At 41.8% G+C, this 17,905-nt stretch overlaps 1 protein-coding gene across 2 annotated transcripts in view; it reads left to right on the top strand.

Moving 5' to 3' along the window:
* Positions 1–17,905, top strand: part of LOC109891537 (rho guanine nucleotide exchange factor 10-like protein) — a 148,098-nt gene that overhangs the window by 44,570 nt on the left and 85,623 nt on the right. For both annotated transcript variants that reach the window (XR_004210026.1, XM_031825094.1), the window contains exon 18: positions 1,787–1,887. Coding sequence is in view for 1 of the 2 variants with exons in the window: in XM_031825094.1 (XP_031680954.1) it covers positions 1,787–1,887 (101 nt within the window). In the remaining variant the exon portion in view is untranslated. The remainder of the gene's footprint in view (positions 1–1,786; positions 1,888–17,905) is intronic.

Genomic DNA, 17,905 nt, shown 5'->3' with positions numbered 1-17,905 from the left:
GTTCAAGGATCACATTATTCCCACATTCAGGTCCAGAACTGTCAGCTTTTACCCAGGGTGTAAGAGGCATGTCGGGGGCCAAGAGGCGAGGAGCAGGGGGGCGGAGTGGGGATTCTGGCCTGTTAATCCAGCTCCCTGGCTCCTTCTTTGTGTGTTAGCAGTTCATGCTCCCTCTCATCCCTTCTCTTATCTGATCTCGGCGTCTCTACCTTCAGGGTCCAACGGCGCATGCCGTATCATCTGACCTTTACATCACTTCCACCATCCTGATTGAAACAGGGGGAGGTGAAATGTGCTGTTTGTTATGGCTCTGTGGTTACAGGACTCTTACTCCTTCAAATCAAATCAAAGTTTATTGATCGCATCCAAGGTTTAGCAGATGTTATAGCAGGTGCAGAGAAATGCTTATGTTCTGGTTCCTAACCATGCAGTAAAATGTAGTACACAAATTGTTATAATATTTTTGTTTAAATAAAAATCAAGAAACGTCGGAACAAATGTAATTAACTACCCAGATAGCACTGTAACAGTAATCCAAATGCAGTATATACACCGGATGAATTTACACACAATATACTAAGAAGGAAATGTACAGCAATAGATATATTAGAGTGAGCTATGTAAAGAATCAAGTATATAAATGAATGTGTGGTGTGTATAAACAGTGTAATTAAACTATTAGAATATGTTGAGAATACAATGTTCAGTGGTTTAATGTCTCTATAACATGGGACAACAGCGAGTGTGTGTGTGTGTATGTGATAGCTTGTGTGTGTGTGAGCAGTGTGCATCACCTGGTAGATGGCTAGTGATGACTGTTCAACAGTCTGATAGCTTGGCAATAGAAGCTGTTTTTTAGTCTCTTGGTCTTGGCACTGATGCACCTGTACTGTCTCTGTCTGTCAGACAGTAGCCAAGTGAACAGTCAGTGGCTCGGGTGACTGAGGTCCTTAATTTCTTCAGGTTGTAGAGGCGCTGTTCTTCACCAGGGTATTAGTTTGGTGAGACCATTTTAGGTCATCAATGACTCCATACACTGCGGCCCCGTCGATGAGGACGGGGGTATGCTCCCTCGTCTGTCACCTGTAGTCTACAATCAGTTTCTTTGTTTTGTTGATGTTGAGGGAGAGGTCTCGACATCTCTTCCCTTTCCTTCTCCTCCTCGTCATCCTGTCCCCAGAAGTACCTCTACAGGAGAGGTTGCATCCAGAAGGGGGGTTTGTTTACAACATGTGTAAAATAGATAGGCCTACATCATTGAATAGTCACATACGACTAAGCTTCCAAATAAAAAGCAGACCAGAATTTCATAATCACATAATACAACCATACCACAATCCCATGGCATATCCAAACATGCATCCATAAAACAGACCAGACTGCAATGGTGTCCTGGTTTTGGGAACCTAAGGACCATATCTTATATGACACTGTGCAGACCTAAAGAGAACTTGCATTTTTTGAATTTCAGTTTGAAAGTACTGAAATAGTACTGAAATAGCACCTATAACTTTCTCGTTGCTCTGTGTGGACTGTCACTGAGAAGGAACAGGCCTTTTGCAGAGCATTTGTATGTGGTATTTGTCTTTATTCATTGATTTGCTCTATGGAGCGCGATACCATTATTCCTACACTTATGGCTCTTTTCCGGTGCAGTGAATGACCCATAAAACACAGATGGGCTTTTAGCTGCTGCTTTCTGTAAACAGTAGAACAATGGTCCTGATGAGGTCCCCACAGAGCATGAGTCAGTTGTTTTAACTTGTGTGTGTGCATTCCCCTCCAGGTCGGGACGTCCCGTCAGCTTCATGGTGGTTTTCAACACCCCCAGCCCCCTCAGCAAGATCTCCTGGGTCAACCGGCTGCACCTGGCCCAGATTGCGCAGCGTGAGTACTACATTTCCTTACCCTTACTGAAACAAAACACCAGTTACATAATACAAGCTGCAAAATACACACAGTGAATTGATTTCTATGGTGTTGTTTAGGCTTTATAGAGTAGTAGTTATAACATTTCACTTACAAATCCTTGCAAAAGAGTAGGTGGTTAAGGCAGCTGTGCTCCTGCTAAGGCACTTTCTGGTTTGTTTTACAGTCATTGGCTCAGCGAAAGTCTGGTGTTATGTGTTACTGAATCACGTTAACCAAAGACGTCCCCCAGGGATAATGTGTTCTGTATAATGTGTGCTTGGCCTCAGAGGCTAGGCCATATTGAGCTGAGCATGAAGGTAAACACACAGTCTGAGACTGCATCAGCACTGGTCCCTTTCCAGCAGGGAGCAGCACTGTGATTTTCTTTCCTACTGCCTCCCCCTCCAGTCTCCCCTTCCCCACTCCCCACTACCTATAGCCTGGCTCTATAACCGGAGTGAATCCACCCAGTGATGCTGGAGGCCATCCATTGGGAGGTTCATCAAAGCGTGCTCTGAGCAACTGACACGGGGCTAGCCAGCCAGGGCTACTACTGTACATGATATTAATCTGATTTTCCATGGTGAAACTAGCTCCCCCCATCACTCCCCCCACCACTTCCCCCTGACTCACCCAAACACACATGCACACATACATACACTACTCATGGTTTTGTGTCTATGGTATTGCTCTCTAAGCGTCCTGATAGCGTGTTACTTGGGCCGGCACTGTATTTGGGCTGCTTAAATCCCAGAGGCCGCTGGCTTCACAGTAAGCTCCTGTACACAAATCTGTAAAGGTTTCAAAGGAAGTTACTGGAACCAGATTAAACACCACAACATGAAATGCATTTTACAGATGAGCAGCTAGAGATGCAATTGAACATCATCCTGTTGTGGTGGTGAGGAATACCCAGCCCCAGGGACAACTTGCAAAGGGATCGATAGGTCCAGGACTAAGTCTACTGTTATGTGTTATAGGCTAAAGCAGTCATGTCTGTTTGGCTATCTATCCACAGTGTTAGTGTAGACATCTGCATCTCTCTGTCCTCAGAAATGCCAGTGAAAAGACCACTAGAGTGGATCTCTGCGTGGTGCTGCAGCTCTGTGTCTCACAGTGGGGCACGAGGTAGTGTGCTGAATACGTCAGTGCTGGAGTACGTCTGTAGGCTCTCCAGCAGAGCCCGTGGGGTGTTGTCTGACTGTCTGAAAGGCATCAAAAACATCAGACAGGGCGGATACTTTCAGTAGAGTATACCACAGCACAGCAGCATCCACAACACAGCGGTGCTGATTAGGACAGGTGATCTATTGAAATTACTTAGCTCATAGATAGCTTCTACAGTAGCAATCATAGCTTATACAGATAACTTCAAAATTATTGTGACAGTGACACATGAAATGATACAATGACTATGAGGGTAAAGTGCTGTCAGCTTTAATATAAGGGTACTTTCATCCATATTGGGTGAACTGTCTAAAAATTACAGCATTTTTATGTACATAGTCCTCCCATTTTAGGGAACCAAAGGTATCGGGACAAATTCACTTATGTGTATTAAAGTAGTAAAATCTAAGCACTTGGTCTCATATTACTAGCACACAATGACTACATTATGCTTGTCACTCTACAAACTTGTTGAATGCATTTGCTGTTTGTTTTGGTTGTGTTTCAGATAATTTTGTACCCAATGGAAATACTGTAAATACTGTAAATACTGTAAATGGTTAAAAATGTAGTAGTAGTAGTGCCCTTTTGGAGTCTCTTTTTGATTGTAAATAAGAATAGAATATGTTTCTAAACACTGTTACATTAACATGGACGAAATGCAAAGCCAAATTACTCTCAAAATACATTTTAGAATCATTCTGAAAGTTTTAGTCTATGTAGTATATTCTCAAGCCCATTACTGTACAAACAATATGGTTTTGTTAGACAAGCTAGGACACGAGTGTGGAAATGTGGTTTGTTTGGTATTTTGATTTGAATTGTTTCCTCCCCTTACCCAACTTTTGCCAAGTGTTTGTATTATCCGGTTATTACTTGGGAAGCGAATGTTTTTGCAGAATAGATTGGTTGCACAACAACAAACCACCCCAATGCCAATCTCACGATGCTTCTCAAGCTCAAGTTATTGGAAATCTTTTAATGGTGATGAGCAAATAACGAAGTGGTTGTTGCGGTTTAAGTGGAAAGATCCCCAAAACACAGATAGCAGCTAGCCACTCAGTGAGAGGGACAAACATTTCCAAAAGCCTATTAAAAGTTCAATATTAGGAATGTTTTTAATATAAAACATTATGACCTGCCATAAAATATTCTCTCCATCACTTTACCTGCCTGTATGCACTCTATATCCACTTATTTTTCTGGCTTCCTTATTCCCTTATACTCAGTATTGCAGTAGTTACGTATAGAATAGGTGTATTACTGTAGGACTATATATTTAGACCTAACATACACTACAAGTCCAAAAGTATGTGGTCACCTCTTCAAATGAGTGAATTTGGCTATTTCATCCTCACCTGTTGCTGACAGGTGTATAACATCGAGCACACAGGGGCGGCAGGTAGCCTAATGGTTAGAGCGTTAGGCCAGGTTGCTAGATCGAATCCCCAAGCTGACAAGGTAAAAATCTGTCATTCTGCCACTGAGAAAGGCAGTTAATCCACTGTTTCTAGGCCGTCATTGTAAATAAGTATTTGTTCTTAACTGAGGTAAAAGGTAAAGAAATATATTTAAAAAACACAGCTATGCAATCTCCATATACAAAAATTGGCTGTAGAATGTCACGTACTGAAGAGCTCAGTGACTTTCAACGTGACACCATCATAGGATGCTACCTTTCGTCAAATTTCTGCTCTGCTAGATCTGCCCTGTTCAACTGTAAGTGCTGTTATTGTGAAGTGGAATCGTCTAGGAGCACAACAGCTCAGCTTGAAGTGTTAGGCCACATAGGCTCACAGAATTGGACCGGCGAGTGCTGAAGCTCGTAGTGTGTACAAATCGTCTGTCCTCGATTGCAACACCCACTACCGACTTCTAAACTGCCTCTGGAAACAACGTCAGCACTAGAACTGTTCATCGGGAGCTTCATGAAATGGGTTTCCATGGCCGTGCAGCTGTACACCATGCACAATGCCAAACGTTGGCTGGAGTGGTGTAAAGCTCGGAGCCATTGGACTCTGGAGCAGTGGAAACGCGTTCTCTGGAGTGATGAATCACGCTTCACCGTCTGGTCGTCCGATGGACAAATCTGGGTTTGGCGGATTACAGGAGAACACTACCTGCCCCAATTCATAGTGCGTACATTTTGGTGGAGGAGGAATAATTTTCTGGTGCTGTTTTTCATGGTTCGGGCTAGGCCCCTTAGTTACAGTGAACGGAAATCTTAAAGCAACAGCATACAATAACATTCTAAGCGATTCTGTGCTTCCAGAACAGTTTGGAGAAGGCCCTTTTCTCTTTCAGCATGCCCCCGTGCACAAACTGCGAGCCAGGCCTAATCACCCAACATCAGTGCCCGACCTCACTAATGCTTTTGTGGCTGAATGGAAGAAAGTCCCCGCAACAATGTTCCAACATCTAGTGGAAGCCTTCCCAGAAGAGTGGAGGCTGTTATTTCAGCAAAGGGGGGACCAACTCCATATTAATGCCTATGATTTTGGAATGAGATGTTAGACGAGCAGGTGTCTACATACCTTTGGCAATGTCAAAGTGAAAAGAAAATCCTACAAATCTTTACAAATGATTCAAAATGATATAACTAAAATATAGTCGTTGCATAAGTATTCACCCCTTTTGTTTAGGCAAGCCTAAATTAGTCCAGGAGTAAAATATGGCTTAACAAATCACATAATAAGTAACATGGACTCACTCTGTGTGAAATAATAGGGGTTGACATGATTGCCCTGTTTATACACAACATCTGTAAGGTCACACAGTCAAGTATTGAATTTCGAGCACATATTCAACTACAAAGACCAGGGAGCTCATCCATAGCCTCACAAAGAAGGGCAGTGATTGGTAGATGGGTAACAATAACACATCAGACATTTAACATTTATTTAAGCATGCCAATTTAATAATTATTCTATGGATTATGTATTGAACCACCCAGACACATCAAAGACACAGTTGTCCTGAACTGAGATGCAGGACAGGAAGGAAACTGCTCAGGGATTTAACCATGAGGTGATTTTAAAACAGCTAGTTCAACGGTTAAAAACTGAGAATGAATCAACAACATTGTAGTGTCTCCACAATAATGACCTAATTGACAGAGTGAAAAGAATAGGATAGGAATATACAGAATACAAATCTTCTAAAACATGCATCATGTATGCAACAAGGCACTAACGTAATACTGGGGAAAAAAGTCATGGCAAAGGAATACACCTTTTGGCCTAAATGCTAGGCCTTATCAAATCAAATCAAATCAAATGTATTTATATAGCCCTTCGTACATCAGCTGATATCTCAAAGTGCTGTACAGAAACCCAGCCTAAAACCCCAAACAGCAAGCAATGCAGGTGTAGAAGCATGGTGGCTAGGAAAAACTCCCTAGAAAGGCCAAAACCTAGGAAAAAACCTAGAGAGGAACCAGGCTATGTGGGGTGGCCAGTCCTCTTCTGGCTGTGCCGGGTGGAGATTATAACAGAACATGGCCAAGATGTTCAAATGTTCATAAATGACCAGCATGGTCGTATAATAATAAGGCAGAACAGTTGAAACTGGAGCAGCAGCACGGTCAGATGGACTGGGGACAGCAAGGAGTCATCATGTCAGGTAGTCCTGGGGCATGGTCCTAGGGCTCAGGTCCTCCGAGAGAGAGAAAAAAAGAGAATTAGAGAGAGCATATGTGGGGTGGCCAGTCCTCTTCTGGCTGTGCCGGGTGGAGATTATAACAGAACATGGCCAAGATGTTCAAATGTTCATAAATGATCAGCATGTTCGAATAATAAGAAGGCAGAACAGTTGAAACTGGAGCAGCAGCACGGCCAGGTGGACTGGGGACAGCAAGGAGTCATCATGTCAGGTAATCCTGGGGCATGGTCCTAGGGCTCAGGTCCTCCGAGAGAGAGAAAGAAAGAGAGAAGGAGAGAATTAGAGAACGCACACTTAGATTCACACAGGACACCGAATAGGACAGGAGAAGTACTCCAGATATAACAAACTGACCCTAGCCCCCCGACACATAAACTACTGCAGCATAAATACTGGAGGCTGAGACAGGAGGGGTCAGGAGACACTGTGGACCCATCCGAGGACACCCCCGGACAGGGCCAAACAGGAAGGATATAACCCAAAAGCACACGACTATGTTATGTTTGGAGAAAATCCAACACATCGCTGAGTAACTGAAATTGAAGCATGGTGTGGTGGCGGCATCATGGTATGCTTGACATCGACAAAGACTGACAAAGACTGATTAAAATAAACGGGATGGAGCTAAGCACATGCAAAATCCTAGAGGAAAACCTGCTTCAGTTTTCTTTACACCAGACCTATAACACAAAGCCAAATCTATGCTGGAGTTGCTTACCAAGAAGACTGAGTGACAAAGATTTGACTTACATCTGCTTGAAAATATATGGCAAGACTTGGAAATTGCTGTCTAGCCATCATCCCCAACACCTTGACAGAGCTTGAGAAATTTAGAAAATAATAATGGGCAAATATTGCATTACTCAGGTGTGCAAAGCTCTTAGACTTACCGAAGAAGACACAGCTGTAATCGCTGCAAAAGCTCTTTCTAACATGTATTGGCTCAAGGGGCGAATACTTATCTAATCAAGGTACTTTTTATTAGTGTTAATACAATTTAGGATAACAAAAATCAATTTTGACATTACAAAATAGTTTGGGTAGATCGTTGACAACAAAAAAAGACAATTCAATCTATTTTAATCCCACTTTTTAACAACATAAAATGTGAAGAAATCCAAGGGGCTACTTATGATAGGCAATGTAGGTGAAAATCCATTGAGACATTTTTGAGGCTACAGTGTGAACAAAATGGATTTGCATCAACCCGGCCAGGATGTCAATTACATGTTAATTGCATTACACCCCCACTTTGCTTTCCCATTTAACCAAATGTAAATACAATAAGGGAGTTGTTGATGTAATTTCACGGATGGCCTGCCGTCACTAGGCTCTCCTGTCATTTCATGGTCATTTCTATTTCAATCAACAGTTGAACTCTACTCAGCTGTATCCTGTATGGACAGAGAGGGGTGCCTTGCTCCAAAATGTCTCCAAATGGCTGATGCCCCAAATAGCAAACACTCGAATGCATGATTTAGTGAGCTATTAAACATCACAAAGCTCATTTTGGAGCCAGACTCAGCCTTGTAGCTACCAGTGTTTATGTTATAACCCCCCATTTATATAACACACTTATATCCCTCAGGTATGCTTTCATGTACACTCCTTACTGTACCGCACAGAATACGCTTAGTGCCAATTTGCCAAATGCTATCCCCAAAGTGTACTTTCAAAACACATCAATCACATCTCATTGCTTACACTTAAGCTACAGGAACATAATTGTTTGCCTGACGTACAACTTGAAGCACATTAATAGCATGATTTGTCTTGTAGCGTAGCTCTTTGTCTTGGGCACATACATTATATATACAGTAGGAATGTCTGACAGATAAGTTTGTTGATGTAGAGGTTTTTACTTTGGATGTGTCCAGCAGTAAGGCCTTACACCACAGACACAATATAGAACAGATGCCTCCAGTAAAAACAACTTTGAGAGCTTGGGCTGATAAGGTTCTATCTGCAAAAATATCATTCTGAGATATTGGCTTTAAAGTTCCAAGCCCTTATTGGTTTGAATGGTGACAGCAATTTTTGTCTTGTATTCTTTTGTACTTAATAACATGAATTGGGGTATTTAGAACACTACATAGGTAGAGAACATTGAACAGAACAAGGCTATGTCAATAATGACATTTTGCCAATTATAACCGTATAGTCCCAAGCTCTCGAATTGTGTCACCTTGGGACCACATGTCCACAATAGCCCAACAGTGGTGCTGCAGCACACTCAGAACTCAGGAAAGCTACGTGTTCCGCAGTATCTCCTATTCCACTTCAATTGGGACTACTGTTTCTAAGAGGGTCCTACAATAACATTGCCAGACACATAGCCTAATAATTATTAATAGGTTGATTTTGTGCAGAATAATTCATTACTATTTCAATGTATGGACTTCCAGCCTTTCCAGGCAAGGTTAGGACTGCTGATTTGACGGCCCACACAAGCAGATCAGACAAGTGAGAGGAGTTGAGGTGCCAGAGAAAGAGAGACGGAGGAGTGGATAGAGGCAAGAAGAGAGAGGTTGAAAGGGATGGGAGGGTGGAAAGGATGATTGAGACAAGCAATCAGTCCCACCACAGGGAGCAGAGGGCAGGCAGGGGGCTGTGGCCTGCGGTTACCTTGCTATCTCTAAGTGTGTCAGACTCTCCTCTTCCCCAGCAGCCGATTGATAGACAATGCCTGAGGAGTGGAGTGTGGCTTGTCCGTCGTGGCACACACTTTAAGACTCCCTCTTAAAGAGATTCTCCAGTAGTTATGTATACTTTTTAGCCAGTAGTTCTGAAAGTAGTGCTCACAACCCAAAAGTGTTCCCGAAAAATGGTGTACTACTACTGTATGTCACATATGTGCAGATATGTGCACCACGTCATTGCTCTCTCTCTCACGATGCTGTGTGTGCATCTCACTAGCTGTCACTCAAATAGCGAAGAATTGAACCTTATTGGATGGAACTCAAATTGCTAGGCTGGCCCAGGTGGGGGAAAATGGCGATGCACAGCTTCCAGTAAACAGTCGCTTCCAAACTAGGGATTTCGTGGCTAATTGAGATTTTATAAAATTCTGCTCATAGATGATGTCTGTAAGAACTAAACATTGACACATCCAGCCCAAAGTGTGAGGTTTAAAAAACACTTACTAGTCATCAAAGTTCCAGAGCATGTCTTTAATCCACTGCTAACAAGTACTATGATGAAGCACCGGGGAGCAGAACACAGGAGATGGGCCATGTGCTTCCTGTACCATGCTGTAGGTCCAAGTAGAAGAGATGTCCTTCAGATCCATGCTGTCAGTTCAAGTACTGTACAATTTAATGGAAAACTGTAATTTATACTGTAACTTAGGGTATCATCAACAGTAAAATACCCAAATGTTTTACTGCGGCATACTATAAATTATGGTGCATTGTGTGAACATTTTGTGGGCGGGAAATAATTACTGTATTTCGAATGGTACTGTATTTCCACCCCACACCGTACCATATCTTTGGAGCGCCAAAAACCTTTTGACCATTAGTGCATTGGTTCCCAAACTTTTTTGAACCATGGCACCCCTTGATGGGATATACAATTCTGCAGCACATCTACAATTTCCCTATTATTGGTAATGACCTCCATCTCATCTGATCCATACTGCAAATCATATTTTTTCCGTGACAATTTTTTAAAGATAAAATATGGTTTATTTTTAAGAATTTTCATAGTTTTCACCATTTTTGACTCATGATGGTGTATTTGTGTGTACCCATTTAAGAGAGTCCTGTGAATATGAAACAGAAAGAAAAACATGTAGCTCTGGTAAAATAGCAAAAAGGACCACTTTTGGGTTTAAAAAAATGAAATGTATTAAGATTTTGTATTCCGATTTTTCAGGGGGTGCTGCAGCTTTGGCAGAGGCTGTGGTGTAGCTAAGCCACGAGTCATATATTAAAAATTCCACCTCTCTGGCTAAGCCTAATCAGACTTGCCTGTGATAATGGTTTTTATAGAAGAAGTAAAATGAGTAAAATGACTTTGCTTGTGATGCGTGCCCTTCAAATCATACAAATGTAACAACAGCCTGAGCACACTGGACTTGAAACAACAACAACACACCATGTGCCCTTTAATGTATTAAAGGCAGGCACTAGCGCTCACAAGTAAGCACACCGGTGAGAACCACTGCAATTGTGGGTGCATGATATTGTTGTTTCTAGTCATTAACATATTTTGAGGCATGTTGAGGTTATATTGTTGTACCTGTGAGTGAGAATGTTGTACCAATTTAACTCATATTTGGTTATAGTGCTCCATCAATTTAAAATGTATAGGGACAGATAGTAGTAGCAGCAAGTCTTAAACCTTAAATGGTTGAGCATTTTGCCATGTCCTTATGATCTCTTTTTCCCTGTAGTGTCCCCTTTACAGTGTAGTATTGTGCCTCTGTGGTGTCATTCAATGTATCTCCTTCAGGGCTCAGGTTATGTATTATGGTTGTTATGGCAACTGCACATTTATTTGCCTTTCTCAAGCAGCATCAATTTCTATATGTTTTTTGTTGTAATTATTCAGCATTGGATAAGAAAGATGGAAAGATACCTAGTGATGATGAGTCAAATACAAACAATAAAGCATTTGCCACATGCTCCACTCTATGCTGCTCAGCTTTAGAATTTCTGCACCCAGAAATGTATCCGTCAGACCGCAAAGATTATCTCAACATCTCACTGTGCTCAAACAGTGGGAAATGTTTATGATGAGTAATACATTATCTGGGATTTAATTAACAAATCCCACTCTTGCATTGATCCCTAGGAAATATCAATTGCGCTGGTATATTTAATTAGTCTATAACTTTGTATCATAGGGTTGATAGACTGCTGCACATAGACTTGAAACACAAGCCTTATTTAAATAAAACATCACAACCGGAGAAACCAAACCCCTATGTGGAATGGCTTGAATGCACCTTTCCATGTTGACATCAATCACATCAATTTATTATTTAAATTGTACCCCCTTTTCGTGGTATCCAATTGTTAGTAGTTACTATCTTGTCTTATCGCTACAACTCCTGTACGGGCTCGGGAGAGACGAAGGTCGAAAGCCATGCGTCCTCCGAAACACAACCCAACCAAGCCACACTGCTTCTTAACACAGCACGCATCCAACCTGGAAGCCAGCCGCACCAATGTGTCGGAGGAAACACTGTGCATCTGGAGACCTGGTTAGCGCGCACTGCGCCCGGCCCGCCACAGGAGTCGCTAGTGGCCATGGACCACTGCGCCACCCGGGAGGCGCTATTCAATTCTTGAATGGATTAGAACTTGGATGGAATTGACCCCGACTCCCACCACATTAATAAGCTTCCAAATAGAACAGATCACACTGAGTATGAATAGTTGAAGGTCAAAATACAGCATTTAAACTTGGACAACAGCTAGAGAGCTCTCATTCATTAAACCAAAGGTGGTAGAGTGTGTTTTAATAAAAAAACAAAGTGGGAGCAAATCGTCCATGGCCTAGTCCACTTGGTGAAGCTTTAAAGACAGTTATCCAACATTCATTGTGCTACATTTGATCAAGTCAAGGGAACAAGGCCTGACATTTTGATGACTGCAATTGAGCGTTCTCTTGCTAATGGTTTAGCTATTCAAAATCACAAGGACTCCTACATGACCAAGACAAGGTTATTTTGGGGCAGCTTTTTGATAGTTCACTGCAACGACTTGAAAACGTCATTTTGCAATATGTAAATGTTTCTGTTCGGTTTTCAATGGCAAGAAATACATGAAGGACAAATTAATTGTTGGCTACAGTCATACTACAATCTGTGTATTTGGATTTGGCCGGAGTAGGCCGTCATTGTAAATAAGAATTTGTTCTTAACTGACTTGCCTAGTTAAATAAAGGTAAAAAAAAGAAAAAGTAAAAAAAAAAAAAAAGAAGTGGTCTTCAGCAGTAAGTACAGTACATTTTGTACTGATGCAGTATACCACAGCACAGTTCACCACAGCACACCTCGCTTTATTATGGGCGACAGGTTCAGTACATATCAATGCATCCTATATCAGAATGTAGGCGCTGGCACTGACTTAAGGGTAGGAAGCATGATGTGTTACTCATCAAATTAACAATACAGTGTGGTCAAAGACTTAGTAACTTAGTTGTAGTCACGATCTGGTACCTATAACTACAAACAAAGTTATGTTTTGCATTAATTCTCAACGTCATATGGAGACTCTACTCTGCGTTAACTAGCTCGAGCTGGAAAACGTAAACCACTAGCCATACAGACCGAGTGTTGGCAGTGGTGCGCTACAATCCACCAATCACGAGGAGGTATGATGTAAACAACCAATCAGATTCCCCACACGTGGGAGCCACATGATCCTACTCTGCTTTTCCATTCCATGTAGCTCTGACTTCTCCTTGCACCACTGACAGGCTTGCCTCTGGCTCAAAAGGAAAGTAGGAAATAATTCCTGCCTGCTCTAATTGTTTAGCTAGTACTTCGTAGGTTCTTCATTTGTTTTTCACCCACAAATTTGTTTGGTCAACTTGGTATTATTGTCTCTGTAGTCTATCTACTTTGGATTTACCTCACTATATGTTAATTGGATTAGCTGACTCTCGCTGCTGCCTTTTTTGTGTGTGTTTCTGTGGGTTCCCGCCTTTGCTAGACTAGTTGGTGTTGATTTCTGTCATATTACTTAGCTATGTCTCCCATGGTGGTTGGGTAGCTAGGCTAGTTAGCTGGCTAGGCTAGCCAGCAGGCTAAACATTTTAATGTGTATACTAATTCAAATCCATATGTTACATGTGGTTATGTGTGGTTATGTTTATGTCACCTACCCTTTAACCCTTAACACTCATGGAAAGGGGTACATTGGAAATACTCTGGATACATTCAGTAACATGCTAAGCATATTGATGGAAAATGTGGAGTAGGTGCAACGTAAGACCAAACAATTACAAGGGTTTGAGTGAAAGGGCTAACTAGTGTCTCCAAGTGGCCACACACCTCTCCAAAGTCTGCACAGCTGTTGCAATGCAATTCAAGGAAACCAATCATCATTTTGTTGTGCATTTGTTGCACTCAGGTGCATGTGCAATAGCAAATTGTCTTCACAGAGACAAACATAGGCTCATTCTATAAACATCATAAACATTTAAACTGTACATGACATGGGTTTTATGATGACATCAAAGCGGTATTTATTTTAATCCTCGACATCTCATCTTTCAAAATACATAGTCCTCTTAATTTACAGCATTTCCCACACAAAACATTTAGGGTCAACTTCCTCTGCTCTATCGATTGCTACATACAGTACCAGTCAAATGTTTGGACACACCTACTCATTCCAAGGTTTTTCTTGATTTTTACTATATTCTACATTGTATTCTACAAGACATCAAAACTATGAAATAACACATATGGAATCATGTAGTAACCAAAAAAGTGTTAAGCAAATCAAAATAGATTTTAGATTCTTCAAAGTAACCACCCTTTGCCTTGATGACAACTTTGCACACTCTTGGCATTCTCTCAACCAGCTTCATGAGGAATGCTTTTCCAAATGCTTTTCCAAATGCTTTTCCAAAAGTCTTGAAGGAGTTCCCACATATGCTGAGCATGTTGGCTGCTTTTCCTTCACACTGCGGTCCAACTCATTCCAAACCACCTCAATTGGGTTGAGGTTGGGTGATTGTGGAGGCCAGGTCATCTGATGCAGCACTCCATCACTCTCCTTCTTGGTCAAATAGCCCTTACACAGCCTAGGGGTATGTTGGGCCATTGTCCTGTTGAAAAAACAATGATAGACCCACTAAGCGCAAACCGGATGGGATGGCGTATCGCTTCAAAATGCTGTGGTAGCCATGTTGGTTAAGTGTGCCTTCAATTCTAAATAAATCACTGAAAATAACCCCAGCAAAGCACCCCAACACCATAACACCTCCTCATCCATACTTCATGGTGGGAACCACACATGCAGAGATCATTCATTCACCTACTCTGTGTCTCACAAGACACGGCGGTTGGAGCCAAATATCTCAAATTTGGACTCATCAGACCAAAGGACAGATTTCCACCAGTCTAATGTCCATCGCCTCTTCAACCTCAGGAGGCTGAAGAAATTTGGCTTGTCAACAAAAGCACTCACAAACTTCTACAGATGTACAATCGAGAGCATCCTGTCGGGCTGTATCACCGCCTGGTACGGCAACTGCTCCGCCCACAACCATAAGGCTCTCCAGAGGGTAGTGAGGTCTGCACAATGCATCACCGGGGGCAAACTACCTGCCCTCCAGGACACCTACACCACCCGATGTCACAAGAAGGCCATAAAGATCATCAAGGACAACAACCACCCGAGCCACTGCCTGTTCACCCCGCTATCATCCAGAAGGCGAGGTCAGTACAGGTGCATCAAAGCAGGGACCGAGAGACTGAAAAACAGCTTCTATCTCAAGTCCATCAGACTGTTAAACAGCCACCACTAACATTGAGTGGCTGCTGTCAACACACTGACTCAACTCCAGCCACTTTAATAATGGGAATTGAAGGAAATTGATGGAAAATATATCACTAGCCACTTTAAACAATGCTACTTAATATAATGTTTACATACCCTACATTACTCATCTCATATGTATATGTATATACTGTACCCTATATCATCTACTGCATCTTTATGTAATACATGTATCACTAGCCACTTTATACTATGCCACTTTGTTTACATACCCTACATTACTCATCTCATATGTATATGCTGTACTCGATAACATCTACTGCATCTTGCCTATGCCGTTCTGTACCATCACTCATTCATATATCTTTATGTACATATTCTTTATCCCTTTACACTTGTGTGTATGAGGTAGTAGTTTTGGAATTGTTAGGTTAGATTACTCGTTGGTTATTACTGCATTGTCGGAACTAGAAGCACAAGCATTTTGCTACACTCGCATTAACATCTGCTAACCATGTCTATGTGACAAATACATTTTATTTTATTTGCTGGTGTTTCTTGGCCCAAGCAAGTCTCTTCTTCTTAATGGTGTCCTTTAGTAGTGATTTATTTGCAGCAATTCAACCATGAAGGCCTGATTCACGCAGTCTCCTCTGAACAGTTGATGTTGAGATGTGTCTGTTACTTGAACTCTGTGAAGCATTTATTTGGGCTGCAATTTCTAATGAACTTATCCTCTGCAGCAGAATTAACTTACCAAATAGGGCTATATTCTGTATACCACCCCTACCTTGTGTCAGCTGATTGGCTCAAATGCATTAAAAAGGAATTCCACAAATTAACTTTTAAGAAGGCACACATGTTAATTGAAATGCATTCCAGGTGACTACATCATGAAACTGGTTGAGAGAATGCAAGAGTGTACAAAGCTGTTATCAAGGCAAAGGGTGGCTACTTTGAAGAATCTCAAATATACTATGATTTGCTTAACACTTTTTTGGTTACTACATGATTCCATATGTGTTATTTAATAGTTTTGATGTCTTGACTATTATTCTACAATGTATAAAATAGTAAAAATTAAGAAAAACCCTTGAATGAGTAGGTGTGTCTAAACTTTTGACTGGTACTGTACATTCAGTCTGAATCTGCCATCCTATAAGTTGTTGTGTGACTTCAAAATGAGGGGCGTTGTAAAAAGAAAATTAATCAGTGATTGGATTGCATCTAACAAATCTAACCAATCAAAGTATCAAAGTTGATAACATCATCATGTAGGCTGGCTCTGGCCGAACCCATCGGTTTCTGGGACCAAGAATGTGTTTACTTTCTAGAAATCGTAGGTGAGAGGCATATCCAGACTCATCGAGGAGAAGAAACGTTAGTTGTATATGAGGCAGCCAGATGGTATAGAGAAGCAGCCCCACAGCTGCATTCAAGACTGGAGTGGATGACTGTTTTACCTCCAGAGTATTCATCCTTAGTGAATTGGTTCTATGGTTGTATTTTTGAGTGGTTGACATCCAAACACAGCTCCTGACAGCACTTTTATGTGATGGTGTGTAATCTGTCACAACTGATATTTTCTAGTTTTTTTCCACATTTGGCAGTGGTGTACTGACCAGTGATGTACTAGGCCGAGCTGCCCTCTCTCTTTCCTCCCTCTTTCATTCAGACCTGATGAGACACGCTGTTTGTTTATCTTTCACCATGATGCTTCAGTTTACAACACAACATTAAGCAGAATAATGGCAGTTGGAGAGAGGGAGGGAGATATATTTGGCTGTGGAGCTCTGGCTTTCTGCTCTATCTGAAAGGGTTAGAGTGTCACGTACCACTGTTGGCTTGCTTCTGAAGCTAAGCAGGGTTGGTCCTGGTCAGTTCCTGGATGGGAGACCAGATGCTGCTGGAAGTGGTGTTGGAGGGCCAGTAAGAGGCACTCTTTCCTCTGGTCTAAAAAAAATATATCCCAATGCCCCAGGGCAGTGATTGACACTGCCCTGTGTAGGGTGCTGTCTTTCAGATCGGACGTTAAACGGGTGTCCTGACTCTGAGGTCATTAAAGATCCTATGGCACTTATTGTAAGAGTAGGGATGTTAACCCCGGTGTCCTGGCTAAATTCCCAATCCGGCCCTCAAACCATCACGGTCACCTAATAATCCCCAGTTTACATTTGGCTCATTCATCCCCCTCCTCTCCCCTGTAACTATTCCCCAGGTCATTGCTGCAAATGAAAACGTGTTCTCAGTCAACTTACCTGGTAAAATAACGGATAAAAAAATAGAGGGTCTTTTGTGAATAGAATGTATTATCGCTGATTCATTAGTGACTTTGTCCGTGTGTGTGTGTGTGTGTATGCACATGCCCGCGTGTGTGTGAAGTGACTGTCTGTCTTTCTCTCATTAAGGCCTACATTAGACTGGTTGTGTGTTTACTGTTTGTTCCGAGGGGCAGGCACCTTTACTTGTCATCATTAATACACAGGAAAAGCTGAATGGCAGGGTGTGTTTTCACAATACCTGTATTTTGTTTTTCTCCTCCCTCCCTCCATGCACACAGTACTTAAGGAAATCAGAATGGGTAACACAATCTTGGACATACTCAGGTATTTAATATCACCCTCCACAACAAATAACATCAGCAGGACCAATACCTTATCTGAACCAACAATCACTTGGTTGCCAAACATACAGTAGTGGAGTGT

This window comes from Oncorhynchus kisutch, linkage group LG5 (genome assembly GCF_002021735.2).
Source record: "Oncorhynchus kisutch isolate 150728-3 linkage group LG5, Okis_V2, whole genome shotgun sequence".
Lineage (NCBI taxonomy): Eukaryota > Metazoa > Chordata > Actinopteri > Salmoniformes > Salmonidae > Oncorhynchus > Oncorhynchus kisutch.
The sequence above is the reverse complement of the archived record's forward strand: the minus strand, read 5'-3'. Positions and strand labels throughout refer to the sequence as shown.